This window comes from Diadema setosum, chromosome 3 (assembly GCF_964275005.1).
Source record: "Diadema setosum chromosome 3, eeDiaSeto1, whole genome shotgun sequence".
In the NCBI taxonomy this organism is placed as follows: domain Eukaryota; kingdom Metazoa; phylum Echinodermata; class Echinoidea; order Diadematoida; family Diadematidae; genus Diadema; species Diadema setosum.
The window spans coordinates 22,447,353-22,460,395 of record NC_092687.1 but is presented as its reverse complement, the minus strand read 5'-3'; the positions used below and the strand labels follow the sequence as shown (position 1 = coordinate 22,460,395).

Sequence of the window (13,043 nt, the reverse complement as noted above, 5' to 3'; positions counted from 1 at the left end):
CAACAAGATATGGGAAGGGTGTTGTTTCCCATGCTCTGCTCACTGACATGGCTATCATATGGTAGTACATAATGAACCCATTATGAAAACAGATTGAATTTCCTGTAACGTGCATTTCCCATTCACCCCAGCCTGAGAATACTCTGGACAAGTCTTTAAGGGGTTAAGGGCTTCATAGATGCTGTTGATCATTTACTGCAGATCTCGCTTCACACGTACAAAGCCATACATTTTAAGTATTACAATGTATATCAAGTTTCTAGAAGTTTCTACACTGAATTGAAAGGTTGCCATGGGAACAAATGTGATTTGTCACCACATTACCTTGACATAGTAAATTTACACTCATAAAAGCTAAAAGAATGCAGTTGGGTGATTTGGGTGTAAAATGTCAAATCTGAGAAAAATTGAGGTTTCATATCCTATTTCATGTCCAAATTTTAAAGTCTTAGAAGAGTTTGTAATGCATAAGTCTTTCGTTTGCTATGAAAAACTGTCTGCAGCATTATACCTTTTACCACTTTGAAACTTCAAAACAATTTTATGAAACTACATATTTAACAAATTTCTTATCTTATTCTGTGGAAAAGTCTTTCATTCTTTGTTGTGATAGTGTAAGAATTTACCATGATATTATCATCATATACATAAGTACTTGTATGGAAAAACCTGGAGTAATTGGCAGAATGGGAAAGTATGGAGAGAGCAAGTAAAGTGTTTACAGTAATAACTGAAATATTGGGTATTTTATACTGTATACAATACAGTGCACTCCCATTTTAACAGATACATAGGAAATCAAATACAGTGTATGGTACCCTTAACGAGTAGAAATTACTTTATATCATTCATGTTTTTCAAGATTTGAATCCTCATAATTTCTCTTTGAACATTCCTGATAAGGGCTCATATTCTGTAGTATCTTGGCAAGACTACCCTCAAGTGCCAACATGGACTCCCTCCTATTCTTCCTCCCTCTCGCTGCACCACGGTGTGGCTGAGGTACTGAGCTGTCTGGCTGAGAATGTGTCCTGCGCTTCCCCCTGCTTCTCAACTTCATTGGAGCCTTGGTTCTTCGTTGATCAGGAGCAGAGGAAATCCTAGGCCTAGTCTTCCACTTTGTCTTAACATCTGGAATGGCAGCTGGAGTATTAACAACTTGAGTTACTCCTCCTCCTGGCTTCATTAAGAATGGTGAAGTCCCCAATGATAGGGTAACTTCAGGAGCTGATGGTGTCGGTGAAGGTGAAGACAGCTGGACTGCAGGTTGCTCTGACAGTGCCATCTCATTTAGGGGCTGTGACAAGATTGCATTGTGTGGTGGGGTGGCTGCTGGAGTTGAGTTTGTGGCTGCTTGCCCAAGGGGCCTCGTTGTTGATTGAGTTGCTTGTGAAGACATTATTTGCAGAGTTGACTGAGTTGATAAAGTTGGCACTAGTGTTGATGGACTTGACATTGATAATATTGCCTGCTCAAGAGATGTCTTATTACATGCAGGAGCAGATGATGTAAGCTTGATATCAGCTCTTTGGAGGGGAGATACACTTCCTGTGAAAGGGCTTAGGCCCTCTAGAATCCTTGCAAGACTCGTTTCAAGCAGAAAAGTGTCCTGCAGGCGTTTACTTTTCTTTGACTTTGCTGCTTTTCTCTTCCCTTTCTTTTTGTGAAGACCTGAGGTTTTTTCTACTGCTGCAACTTCATTGAGAGTAGCGGTCTCCACCAGACTTGATACAGATTTTCTGTGTGCTGTTAACATGTCAGCTAATGTAATCCTGTCTACCCTACCCTGATCAGACTCTTGTGGTTGTCTCTTTTCATTTGCAGAGCTGCCCTGCGTGTGTGGAGTGTTTGCTTCTACTTGAATGTCTTTTGTTTCCTTACAATCATGTACAGCTTTGTCATTTTGGCGAGGGGAAATAGAGCCTTGGCAGTTTGACTCAGAGTCTATTTGTACCGCACACTCCTTCATGTGGTTTGACGAGAATCCTGGTCTGACTGTCTCCCACTTCCTAAGGTTTTCCTCTTCATGCCTGTCTTTTTCACAACTGTTGCTGCCATCACTGTCCAACATCATATTTCTCTGGCATTCATCAATGGATATGTCTGGGACTCGCTCTTTCTGCTTCATACTTCTCAAAACTTCTTGCTCCATTCTTTCTGTGACATCATCAACATGTTCATCATCAATGATGAAGACAGAGTCTCCATGTTGACTGCAGGAAGTATTTGCCATTGAAGCACCACTTAATCTGAAATTCATATCCTCCAAGAGGTTGGCCAACCCTGGATCGAGTTTAAGGAAAGATACATCATTCTGCATCACTGTTGCTAAGGATTTTCCCTGGGCAGAATTGGATAAAGTCAATCTCTCTAGCACAGGTGTGAGACTAGAATCATCCTTGGCATCCTTGGCATCTGCAACTATTTTTCTCTCATCTGTGGAAGAGTCATTGCTTTCTGATACATCTGATGAGGCGAGGTCTGCAAACCGAAAATTGTGTTCTTCCGTACCAGGATCTTGGCACCCAGTGACTTTCATAAGTTTGACAGGTGCACAGACAGAGGGACTGCCTGTCAAGTCTATAATCTCAGGTTGGTTCCTAGATCCCTGTCCAGTAGATCTAGCACTAGGAGAAGACAAAACCTCCCCACCTGGAGTCTGGGACATTGTCCTCATGGAGGGAGGTGATTCCACCAGTCTACTGTTATGCTTTAGAGATTTCATCCCACAAATATGATTATGAGAAGATTCTCCCTCTTCCTCCATACAAAGACATTCTGGGTTGGACATGCTTTCTGGGAGTGAATCACCAGATACTGTAGTTTGTTTATTGCTGTCTTTTCTCATTCCATGGAAGGCTCCTTTTCCCATTGACCTATCACAGTGGAGTCTTTCAAACAAGGGTGAAATTTCAGCAACATCGTCTTCTACAAAACTAGTGTCTCTTTGTAGTTTTTTACAAGTATCATCCTCTGATATTTTATCTTTTCCATTCCAGGCTTTCTTGGCTCTCTCTGTAGTGGTTGATCGAGGCATGCCACTGGGGTACTCTGTGGTTGACTCTTCTTTCGTGGTGAGATTACCAAGTGAAATGTTATTATTCCTTGGCTCGGCTCTCTCATGGCTGCCAAATTCTCTGCGAGGCTTTGATTCTCCATGTCCAGCCCTCAATCCTGCATTTTTCCTAATGCTACCATCATCCAGAGAGAGACTTATCAACTTCTTCAACAGCTCATCCTCATTGATCACCTTGAATGTCTGACTTTGGGATTGATGGAGTGGATCCTGACGCAAGGCAATTATTGATTCATCTCGAGGTGATGCTTGCAATACAGTCTGCTGGTCATAGTCTGTGACTGTTTTCTCATCAGTTTTTGAAACTTTATCTGCCGAAAGATGTTGAGAGGAATGCTGTCGCAACTTAAGCCTCTCTCGAAGTGATAGTGGCTTGTCATTAGTGTCCAGATTTGACTGTGGGGATTCTACTTCACTGCATTGCTGATCAGTACTGCTCTTGAATGGCTGAACGCTTGTGTGCTTTGTTCTGTTTGATGTTTCTTCAATGGCTTCTGCCTTTCCACCAGGGGCTTTCTTCAAATCAAGGGACTTGTTGCTGCTGACACGAGAAGAGACTTGCGAGCTTCTCTGTAATGGCAACTGCTCATCTTTCGCAAATCCCTTGTGAGTTCTGTAAGAGTCACGCCCATGTTGAGTATCCTTCCTGCCAGCCACCTCCCTGTCTACTACTGACATTGCATCCTGTTGTCTTTGAGAAGATGGGACCCTTGTGTCTGACTCCTCACTATCACCTGCTTTGGTACTGGAGGGACCCTTCTCCTGGGAGCCAGGAACTCTGGACTTGTTCTTGCCACCTGGGAGGAACACAGATAATAAAGCATAAATCAGGCTGAATAACAAATGAACTTTCATTGGGTTACATGAGCTTAATAGCAGTCAAATTGAGCTATTGACATCAGCTAAACACTTAGCACTGTGCTTAGGGTAATATTTTTTTTTTTATTTTCAGTTGTGATATCAATGAAAATGAGAGAAAAAATAGACATGTATATACTATACAGTATACATGTTTCCATGCATGTATAAGAACAAACAACACACTGTCTGCTGAATTAAGATGATAGGTACTTTAGGGTTCTTCTTGGATCTGAAGATCAAACCATCAAATGCAACCTGAGTTTGATTTCCAATTTAATTTTCCAGATGAAAAATGCAAGAGCACATCCATCACTGATTTGATTTTGTGTCCAAATCTCTTTTCACAGTGCACACTGCAATTCATAACAAGAATCTTATTTATATTAACAGATATTTAACTGGATAAAATTATAGGGAAAGGAAAGAGAGAGGGAGGAATGTGGGGAGTTCACAAACTCACGTTTTGTCTTTTTGCCTTCCTTTGATGTCATGTACTCCTGGATCATGTTTGGGTACACACTGGCAAAGAGATCTCTGTTTTCAATGGTTGTGTAGTACGGGTTAGTGTTTTCCTCATTCTCCTTGTCTGTTTCTATTGGGGATAGATGGGTAGAGGAATGAGGAGCGAAGAGAGAACAATTAGCCTTCATACAGTGTCAACTTTGCAGTAATTTCACACAAAGTAGTACGCATTTGGACAAGTTTGATCCTGTATTTGATATGAAGATTAATTTGCAATGTAAATGTAGGTTGTTACAATACTTCGGTGGTGTAAACTTGTAGCCAAGAAACACAAAATTTTCAAACATTGACCATGGGGGAGACCTTCGACATTTTAACCCGTTCTTCCCACAATTCTGCGAGAGCCTTCAATGCCCTCAAATGTAATTCTTTTTGCAGGTTGACAGAGAATGAACAGGTTGGTAATTCACCTGTGCAAAAGCAGTCAAGTGGTACCTCTATGCCCTTTCCACAGCCAACTACATGTGTCATCGAACAAGAAAATACATTGATCGGGGATGAGGTATGGATAGAGCATCCACTGATTAATGCACAAACTCTTGTTCTACACAAAAGAGGCACCTAAATGGGGTCGGCGAAAATAAAAATCTACTGAGCTCAACCTTGATTGCTATGTACATCTTAATTTGAGTTTTATAGCAAAACAAGCTCACACTTCCTTGGAAAAAAAAATAAAGTAGGCAATGATCGATACAAATAGTTTTCATATAGGAAAACAAATATTGATAAAGAAACTGTTATCTTTCTATCAAAGCCATTTTTCTGGGCAGCATAACACAAATTCACAGGAATTTAGGCCACAAGTGCAGGCAGTCTTGTCTACATTTTGGGACCGTGGTTTACCAGTTTCCCAGATATCACTTGACGCCACGGGAAGGAACAGGTTAAATGGCTTCACTGCTCAGAATTACATCACTACAGGTATTGCAATTAATTAGTGTCACATGTTATTGCCTAGTGGGGAACATTTTTTTTTTCTAAATGATGTACATACTGTAACCATATATTTCTCAGACCTGTCTAGTTTACCTGGTTTATGCCACTTGATCTCCACACACTGGACACCTTGCCTCACTCTCATTTTGACAACAGCAGCTGGCTGCAAGCATTCTGTCGTCGAGTTTGAAGTCACATGGGTGAGGTCATATAGGGTCAGAAGTGGAACAACCTTTTCTTCTGTGTACTCCATTAGCCAATCCATTTTGGTAAGATTAAAGTGCTGGTGGATGAAAAACACAATGTTTGCCATATGTACAGGTAGCTATTGTACAAGCATTATTTTTCATGAATGAGGACTTGTGCAGGGAACCTCATTGTAATGTACTGCTTGGGACCATGAAATTTCCTCGTTACATCTAGTATCTCATTATATCAGAGATAAAAACAAAACAAAAAATTGTAAAAAGAATGGGACTTGTAAAATGACCTCGCTACATCGGACCTCATGATAAAAAGGTTCCATTGTACAATACAATGTATCACCATCAGTAGCTATCTTAGCAATCTAGAACTACTTTGACAGAATGAAAACATATTTTATCCCCTGTAAGTACATGTACATGTAGCTAAGTAAGTATTCTGTCAATCTAGAAACAATTTACATTGCATGAGTTGTACAGGAAATATTTTGGTGTGTTGTTGTTGATTTCACAAATAGCATGAAACCAGCAAGATTAGTGAAAATAAAACTATGTATATGGCATATAAAGCCAATATACCTTTTCAACAAATAGAGAAAGACAAAGACTATAAGCAAGCAAATGAAACTCTCAAACTGTTGAAGGTTTCAGACAGAAAGAATGGATGATATAAGATGATTACCTGTAAGTGGGTCAAAAGTGGCCGCTTCCACTGGAGCTGGCGGGAGGGTTCTCTCTCTTTATCAAGGAGGAACTCGTTGATGACATCTTGATTGGGAAATCCATCAACCTTTAATGACTTCCTGTTCAATGAGACATAGATTTCTTGTTTGATGTTGTTTACACATAAATCAAACATAGCATCCCTGTCAAACAAGGTCACAAAAATTATACATAGGGGTTTGAACAAAGTTGTGATCTTCATACAAATGTGCATCAATCATACCTATAAGTTTTTTCAAATTTGGCAGATCAAATCATAGTGTTTCATGATACTCTCAAAGGTCATACAGTTGTCAAATACATATTAAGATGCAACATCTTCTCAACAAGCAGGCAGGAATAACTCTAAAATAAAACTGACTTTAGCTTGATTTCTTCTCTTTTTAAATTTCATTTTTATCTATTTATGGAAATCTTGTTTCCTGCCTACAACTTCTTTTTAAGAATGATGTTTTAGAGACTATGTGAAATGTTACATCAACTTACTTCCTGATATCCCTTTCTATGGCTTGTGCATCAGGAGACAGTCCATCCTTCCAACCCTGTAGTCTGACCAGAATGTCTTCTGTCCTTGGCAGGGACATGAAGAATTTCATCGCCAACTCTTTGCCTACCCCTGATCAGGGGAGAAACATGCAGTGTCTCTGTGAAAGTCTTACCTACGGCTGCACAGACATTCTTACCCTGCATACACCCTCTTAAAGTCTGTGGGAGCTTATTACACTTAGACTCTACATATTTTGCAGTCACTGTGTATTGGATTAATGTTTGATTCTTGCAGACAAAATGGTAAACAAACAAATACACAATTTGGGTTGCTGACACATTTCAGTGGCAATTCCACCCTAAACACCAAGACCTCTCATTATTTCACATTTCTCATACAGGTCAAAATTCATTGGGGATGAATTTCTATCCCCTAACATTACCCTCACTTTTCTATCAGGTCTATTATCTAATAGGTAACAAACACTGAGGGAGCATTCAATATTTTGTAATGTCTTGGTCTATAACTGTCTTCACTTCCTGATTGAATTCCAATAAAATTCCATTTAATGATTTGTAACGATAAGTAAGCCATATAATGTATTCTCAGAGGCCAACATCAAAATCAAGCTTCTGCTTAAGATGACGATCTCCTGCATTTTGTTCCTAATAATTTCAATGATCAATGATTTTCCATTCGTTTGTGAATGACTACAATTTATGTACACTATATTCTATGACTGGTATATGTGACCCGCTACAACAAAATGATCCTAAAGTCGGGTGAGGTCGATTATTTGAAAATTGCATGACAAAATTCCCTAATCTTTCTGCTTTAAATTGATATATAACAATAATTATAAAAATAATCGGCTGCGGAGATATTGATGTTTAAAAGAGAGCATGCCGAGACGTATGGGAAATCACTGTTTCGAGAAAAGCGCCCTAAAAGTTTTCCTTGTGACGCAATCGCAATCAAGGGACACGCTAGTCAATTTTCACCTCCGGACAATAGAAGGTAAACCCTAGCAACCCCCGAAATGCTCATTCAAGCACAGCGTCGGCGGTCTCCTCACCGACCAATCAGTGACCAGGATGCCAGGAGAAGCAGTTGGGCATAGCGCACCCCGCCCGCACGCACCAGTCGACTTGGCAGTGTGCGAGCTTCACGCTTCGGTTAGCGGCAAGCAGCAAACTGACCAATGAGATCACTCCGGTCGTTGTTATGGGCGGAGCCTATCTGTGGCGCTCAATCCAAATTTTCGAACCGGTTTCTGCTTCGTTGAAACGCCAAAAACATGGCCCAGAAAAACGCTATTTTTTGGTCTTTCCTTTCATCATTTTGCTTAAAAATTTCGACAGATGATAGAAGACATGTCAGACTCAAATAATATGTCAAAATCAGAAAATCGTAAGTTTTGACAAATTATGATGCTCTGACTTCAAACTCGATTTTCACGGCTTCGACCGTGCGCGACTTTAGGACCTTTTTGTTGTAGCGGGTCACATATATACATAATCATACATATATTCACTGATTAATTTTGGAAAATTGATATGTTATATTTACTTCGCAAATATGCAGAAATCAAATCAAATTAAATCAATATAAAAGCATGGTAAGCTTACCTGGAACTCCTTTTGGCAGATAGTCACAACCAAGGAAGAGAGCTAGGGCAACCAGTCTCCTCCTGTTCAAATTCAATTTGGTCTCTATGTCATCCATAGAGTAGCGGTCCACCTGCACGTAATATGACATGACAAAGATAATGTCTACTTGTATCCATATGATGAAAACGCAACATTAAAAAGCTTGGAGTGATGATTATAAAGAATATATAATATAATACATACAGTATAATATGTTCAAATAAAACTTTATTCCACAGTAAAAGGGAAAGAAGTAGGCAAAAGGGAAAAAGTAACTACATCTGTTGAAATATCACTAGCTCTATTAATAATATAAGTCATATTGTTCTACCCATACCTTTCCTGTACTCATGTTCAGATTTCTGTAGACAGTTCGAGCCCCATACAAGAAGGCATCTCCATCCTCTGTCAAACATCCATCTGCAATCTGGTTGAGACAAAAACTTTGTAAAGTGAATAAAATCACAGGAAAAAGACAAATTCTAACAAACATGATAGAATTTGAGTATACACAACACATACAGTAAATTTTACCTAAAATTTGAATTCTGATATTAAAATTTCTCTTTGGAACCATTCAAATGGAGAATTGGAAAGATTTTCCACAATGTATCTTCTTCTTGTCTGAAACCAGAATCATTAATCCCTCACCCCTTGACGATCCAGCAGTGCACACATAGCCTCAGCTTCCCCTTGGCTCTGGACACATGGCACCCCCATCAGCTCCAACATCTCTTGGCACTGCAACAAACCAATATGGTACATAACTTATATGATTGACTTGTGAACTTTTAACATTACAGTTAGCATCATGCCCTTGTTCAGCCATAAATTTGATTTTTGTGTTTGTTCTAGACAAACTTATTTTAGACAGAATGAAAATTACATCTATTTCATACTTCATATTTTTGAAAATCATACTGCTCACAATCTGTGTCAAATGATTTTGAAGACAGAAGTAACTATCATGTTCATATACAGGAATTTGGTCTTATGTAGTACATGTATGTGACCTTATAATTGTTCATCAAAAGCTTCTTATCCATTTTAAATCCTATTCATGTGATGAGGTATGACAATAATCATATCCTTGTGTTGTATTATTTTGTCGTCTGAAAAAAAAACAAAAAAACTTTGGCACAGATTTTGAATACATCTAACGTTATTACTTCTCATTTGCAAAGCAGCACAGCCAAAAAGTTATCCCTTAAACAAGAAAGTGTTAATTATAATAATAATAAGGTCTTATTTACCCAGGGTAGCCTCTTCAGTGTTGCCACTGCTCTACCAGAGGGCCCTGCAATTATTATTACCCTTAGCGTTGCCAGGTACCCATTTATACACCTGGGTCGAGAGGGACATGGTGGGTAAAACATCTTGTCCAAGGACGTAAGCGCTGGGCGGGATTTGAACTCGGGTCCTCAGAGCGGGAGTCGGGAGTCTTATCCACTATGCCACAGCGCCCCCACACTGCAATACGGGGATATCATTCTCCATTATGTGAGAAGGATCTGTAGCTGTGTAGAATTAACACCTTCACAAATTCTGGTGCCTGAGGGTATTTACAATTATATAAAAACAGAGCCAACTGAAACAAGATAATTCCGACCTGGGAGGTCAATTATTGGCACAATAAACTTACCTCATTTAACCAGCCTTTAAAGTGAGACCTGCTAGGTCCCTTTCTACCATTGCCACGTCCACGAGCCCCGCCCACTTTTCTGCCATGGTGACGAGCCTGCACACGGCGAGACACCTCCTCCCACTTGAGCTCTGGTGGGGTTCCATCAATGACAAACACCAGTTGGACTCCCAATCGCAGGAAATTTGAGACACGAAAGAAAAGATTTCTTCAGGATGCAGCAAGAAATAGAGAATTAAGAGAAATATTTAAGCAAAACAAACAGACACGAAAGAAAAGATTTCTTCGGGGTGCAACAAGAAATAGAGAAATAAGAGAAAAATTTAAGTAAAACAAACAGATAGAATTTCACTGATCAAATGCAATTCTTCACAATCTGAAACTTCCGAAAGGGGAAAATGCATTATGGGTTTTTTTCTTTAAAAAAAAAAAGAATAAATTGGAGAGAGTTCCTTATGTCCCCCCCCCCCCCCTCTAAATTACTATTTTTTCTACTAACAATAAACTAAATAAAGGTTATGCCATTTATGGGAAGACTTCCTTTTGAGACATAACCCTAGCATAACCTTTATTTACACCACTAGTTTATTATTAGTAAAAATATATATATATATATATATATATATATATAGTAATTTATTTATTTTGTGTAAATTAGTGGGGGGACATAAGGAACTCTTTCCAATAAATAACAAGATTATCTTTCCATGCATGACGTAGTGTGAAGAACAAAATTTCAAGGTTTTGGTATGAAAAGTGACCAGTGCATAGTACCTGTACTGATTACAAATCATGATGTCTATTAAACTCTAACCAGTCACTCTGAACTAGTAGGAGGTGCATGTGTCTAACAGTCATATCACAAATACACTCACAGGTTTTGGGTAAAACGTGTTACCGGTACTGCATGTTTGACAATATGATCATTGATTAAGAACATCTCAAAGAAAGTTAATTAATTGCTGAATGTGTTCATGATTGGCCATCATTTCTTGTCCTCTCAAACATAAGACTATAGAGTGACACATCAAATTGTGCTATCAGGCTATAGAATTAGAAATATAAAATCATATGCTATGCTAGCAATGCACAGTAGCAACACGCCAACAGATCAGATAATCAGTCACACCATGATCACCCCAAATCAAAGACAAAAAGCCTACCTCAAATGTGGCTTAAGAACTTTTCCCTGCATCACTTTCAGTCCTGTCACTTGACTTTCCACCAGCCATATTGCCAGGTCCACAGCGATGACCTTTCCCTCCAACGCCTGGACACAAACCTCCTGCTTTACCGAGGCCAAGATGGGCCATAGATTGTGCACTCCCATTTCGTTCTGTGTTCTATCGAGCAAGTGTCATGTCACCAAAAAAAAAAAAAATGTCAACTTGAAATGAAGCTTGATGAAACCCGTCTACTGACACTACCGACTACTGTACCGTGTAGTCAGTACGATCCTCGAAGTGATCCTGGTGTTTAAGTTTCCTTGAAAATCGCATGCAAACTGACATTGCTCATGATTAATGATCTCATTTTTAGAAGCCTAATAAATGTAGCGAAACTGTAACTTATTCGTACCCTCGTAAGGTAGATATGGAGGAGGATCTCAACAGATCGTGCATGTGTTGCGTAATACCGTATGCACAACGTGAATAATGTTTTGAAATGCCCGCAATATTAGCCACAAAGATCTTCTTAAGATGAATATTAGAAAATGTAATTGTCTATAGTCATTACAAAAACTAATGTAATTAAATATTTTTTAATGTAAAATATTAAATTCAAAGAAAAATTAGCTAATTTATATATTAATTATGATCTTTTATAAACCAAAAATCTAAATCGGTTCTAAATGGTGAAACAGCGAAATACTCGGACACTTCAATTTTAGAGTTCAATCAAAGGTCATCGACCGGGACCTTCGCGCCAGATTTTGAAAGCGAGCGCTTTTGTTACGGAGGCTCCGGCGTTAAAAAACTCTCCAAAATGCCACTTTTGGGGAGAAAACTCTACATTCCGAAGGTCTTATCGAAGACAATAACACTAGCTGAGCCGTGTTTTTTGATTCCATTCACGAAGGAGGTGTTTTCCAGCAAAGTGTATCCTTTCAAAAATTTCGCGCAAATTCATTGCAAGAGAATCAAAATGGCTGCGCCCATGGAACCCTGTGTAAAGTCTATGGGTGACTAGATTTGTGTGGGAGGAAGTGTGTTACTTCCGGATAGCCTACGTTTGACGTCGTTTTTTTGCCATGGATCGTTGTTGAGTGACAAAATACAAATGGATAATATTCCCTTTACGTATTTTTGCCCACATTATGATTGTTTTACTCTTTAGAGACGATAAGTACATGGTTTTCTGACAGTTTAATGATGAATATTGACTCACTCAGTCACTGGACTCGGACGAGTCTCGGTTTCCAGTTGCCTTATAGCTTTGACTCACATTGAGTTGGTTGATCATGGCCCAGGCCACAGAGCTACCAAGTCTCACGCATTCTGCGTGAGACTCAAGCATTTAGGGCCTGTCTCATGATCTCACGCAGGGCACCCATTTTTCTCACGCATCGGGTGAAGTCTGCAATTTGTGCCAAAAATAAGGAGTATGGTAGCCCTACTACATATCGACCACCCTTATTGAAACCGACCGCGTATAATTCGCGCACTGAACACTTAATACGCACTTCTCTGCGCGCAAAGCACATAAAAATGGATTGGCTTTGAATGTAGATTAGGATGGTGTGGGAAAACGCGATAATTCACTCTTCATTAATGGTTTTAATCAAGGACAAAATTTCGAATGAATATTTTCACCGAATCGTAATGACAGCACAATGTAATGTCTATGGAAGTTTCTAAAAGGCTTCTAAAAAGCTTCGTACAACACGGTGTTCAATACAACTCGGTTTACGTGCATTGTCGATGCAAAATCAGCGGTCGATCCT

General features: G+C 39.3%; 2 protein-coding genes across 2 annotated transcripts in view; one reads left to right on the top strand and one right to left on the bottom strand.

Moving 5' to 3' along the window:
* Positions 1 to 844: 844 nt before the first annotated feature.
* Positions 845 to 11,429, bottom strand: LOC140246691 (uncharacterized). The gene is made up of 10 exons (XM_072326029.1): positions 11,263 to 11,429; positions 10,100 to 10,307; positions 9,109 to 9,198; positions 8,795 to 8,884; positions 8,437 to 8,548; positions 6,808 to 6,937; positions 6,281 to 6,401; positions 5,489 to 5,678; positions 4,398 to 4,529; positions 845 to 3,873 (listed from the first exon to the last, which is right to left on the bottom strand). Exons 1-10 carry the CDS (start codon positions 11,427 to 11,429, stop codon positions 845 to 847), a joined length of 4,269 nt encoding a protein of 1,422 aa, XP_072182130.1.
* Positions 11,430 to 12,066: 637 nt separating this feature from the next.
* LOC140226272 (tyrosine-protein kinase BAZ1B-like) overlaps positions 12,067 to 13,043 on the top strand; it is a 40,338-nt gene continuing 39,361 nt past the window's right edge. Inside the window, exon 1 of the mRNA XM_072306769.1 lies at positions 12,067 to 12,198. Coding sequence (XP_072162870.1) covers positions 12,086 to 12,198 — 113 coding nt within the window. The 5' untranslated portion in view covers positions 12,067 to 12,085. The remainder of the gene's footprint in view (positions 12,199 to 13,043) is intronic.